General features: G+C 39.5%; 1 protein-coding gene across 4 annotated transcripts in view; it reads right to left on the bottom strand.

Annotated features, from left to right (window-relative positions):
• Positions 1-28: 28 nt before the first annotated feature.
• Positions 29-2,190, bottom strand: part of LOC111491619 (serine/threonine-protein phosphatase 6 regulatory subunit 3-like) — a 10,135-nt gene continuing 7,973 nt past the window's right edge. The window contains exons 17-19 of one of the 4 annotated variants that reach the window (XM_023140598.1): positions 2,000-2,029; positions 1,718-1,788; positions 29-1,071 (exon numbers count right to left, since the gene is read on the bottom strand). In XM_023140598.1, the coding sequence (XP_022996366.1) occupies positions 252-1,071; positions 1,718-1,788; positions 2,000-2,029 (921 nt within the window). In that variant the 3' untranslated portion in view covers positions 29-251. Of the gene's footprint in view, positions 1,076-1,175; positions 1,639-1,717; positions 1,789-1,999; positions 2,030-2,190 lie in introns of those variants that run through there. The other 3 variants (XM_023140597.1, XM_023140600.1, XM_023140599.1) reach the window with 3 other exon arrangements.

Below are 2,190 nucleotides of genomic sequence, written 5' to 3'. Positions count from 1 at the left end.
AAAAAAAAAAAAAAAAAAAAAAAAAAAAAAAAAAAAAAAAAAAACCCTGAATAATAAGCATAATAGTCGGGTAACAAGTAAATAGTGACACCCACAACGTATTCTACCATCCAATCTCCCACATAGAAACAAAAATATACTGTACATATATCTGCCCCAAGCACCGATGCTCATGCCAACCGCAATGGTGTCCATGACCGTCGGAAACCACCTTTTCAGGCTTAAAATAACGTAATATGATTGACCCATGATCATTCCAAAACAGCAACCTCATGATCCACTCTCCAGTAGTTTGCATCATTGAACTCCTTGATCCCAGCCTCATTTTCATCGGAATTCTCCTTTTCTGTCACCTTGGGGGCAACGCTCCTCTTCAGTGGCCCTGCTTCCCCAACAATCCCCTCCTTGAGGGCCTGCTCCATAGCCTTTTCAGTGCCCTCTAACTCCACACCAACGAACTCAACATCTTCTTCGAACAATGAGGGCACAGCTGTAGTTTTCTGACTTTGATCACTGCCTTCTGATCCATCGCTTGAGCCTGTTGTAGTTGGAGAGCCATTTGGAAGAAAGGCTTCTCCCCTTGTTGGAGAATTGACATTGGGCGCTGCTAATTCAATTTGAGACAAATCATTGGGATCAGAATTGTCATTGTCCTCAAACGGGTTCATTCTTGAACCGCCAACTTGCAAATCTGATGTTTCACCCCATCCTACCCAGTCAGGCAAAGGCCTGTCTCCATACATATCCCCAGCATCTGGTGTCTCAAACCTGAAGAATCCCAAATCATTGGATGCACTCAACCCAGAGTTTGAGATCCCGTCACCAGCAGGTTCACTCCCAGAAAATCTATCAGGAAGCCCCGACTTTGAACAGGAAGTGTCCACCACAGAATTCTTGCTAATGGTCAACTCCTCCTCGCCAATCACGACCTCATCATCACTACTGCTGTTACCACCATTAGAAGTTCCATTCAGGTTAATCTCATCCATCCTCTCAGGGGGTGCTGTGCCTGCAGCTTCACTACTAACTCTGTCGTCTTGGAATGCGAACCAATTGGAGTTGGTGAATAGGCTGCGGCAAGAATGAAACATTCCATATTATACATTCCACATAGTAGCTCAATCAATAAAAGAAGCTAGCCCGTGAAAAACAGACACAATCGGAAGTTCACATACACTTCCTAGATGAACTTTCCCATAGCCATTACAAAGATAAGAATCAATATATGATGAATTATAATGAAGAAAAGTTCCCTCTTCACGCCCAACATCCCATCCTAAGTGTTCAAGCATATGTAAATATGCCTACAAATGGGCCGTGAACCATAGGAAACAAGCCTGGAGATTCAACAAGAAGACTGTTGGTATAAGAACAAAATCGTTCAAAACTAGATCAGATCATCTACATAATAAAGACCAGGCTTTAGTGAAATAGTCATCTGCCATGCGACACAATTTCCAGGCAACAATGGTCCTGTCGAGTACTTTCATATGTCGATCCAAACAAGGTCAGGTGAATGTCACATCCGATCAGAGCACATTTACTTCGAAAAGTTGTAACTATGAAGTACAAGATCAATCCAATAAAGGGGCATCAAAGAACTTATCTCACAAAGGATTATTTGCCACAATTACAAACCTAAATATGAAGGCATGATCATAGTCAAAGAGCTAAGCATTTTGCTGGTTTTTTTGTAGTTGATAATTTTGAAACTCACCTTCCTTGATCATCACCAAGCCTAAGTGATGATATAACAACCTCAGCAGATTCATCATCAAAATATACATCCTGTACTCAAAGGACACGGCAGATCAGTAAGAAAATTGAGAAAATTTAAACCAGAAAATGAAAAGATGTCCTGCACCCACCACCTAGCTAATACATTGTAAACCGTATTCTTAAAGAACCTCACTAAAACTATGTCAGTGTTCTAACCAAAAACCAACTTCCCACAGTAAACAGAAACCTAGCACTCCATCATCTAAAATAACATTATTACCTCATCATCTTGACCAAGAGATCTAGGGTCCTGCAACCAAAACAAAGAAAGAATACATAAATAACTCCAATCTTCACTCATTCTCCTCCACACACACACACACACACAAAAAAAAAAAAAAAAAAAAAAAAAAAAAAAAAAAAAAAAAAAAAAAAAAAAAAAAAAAAAAAAAAAAAAAAAAAAAAAAAAAA

This window comes from Cucurbita maxima, unplaced genomic scaffold (assembly GCF_002738345.1).
Source record: "Cucurbita maxima cultivar Rimu unplaced genomic scaffold, Cmax_1.0 Cma_Scf00016, whole genome shotgun sequence".
Taxonomy (NCBI): domain Eukaryota; kingdom Viridiplantae; phylum Streptophyta; class Magnoliopsida; order Cucurbitales; family Cucurbitaceae; genus Cucurbita; species Cucurbita maxima.
This window is presented reverse-complemented; position numbering and strand designations above follow the sequence as displayed.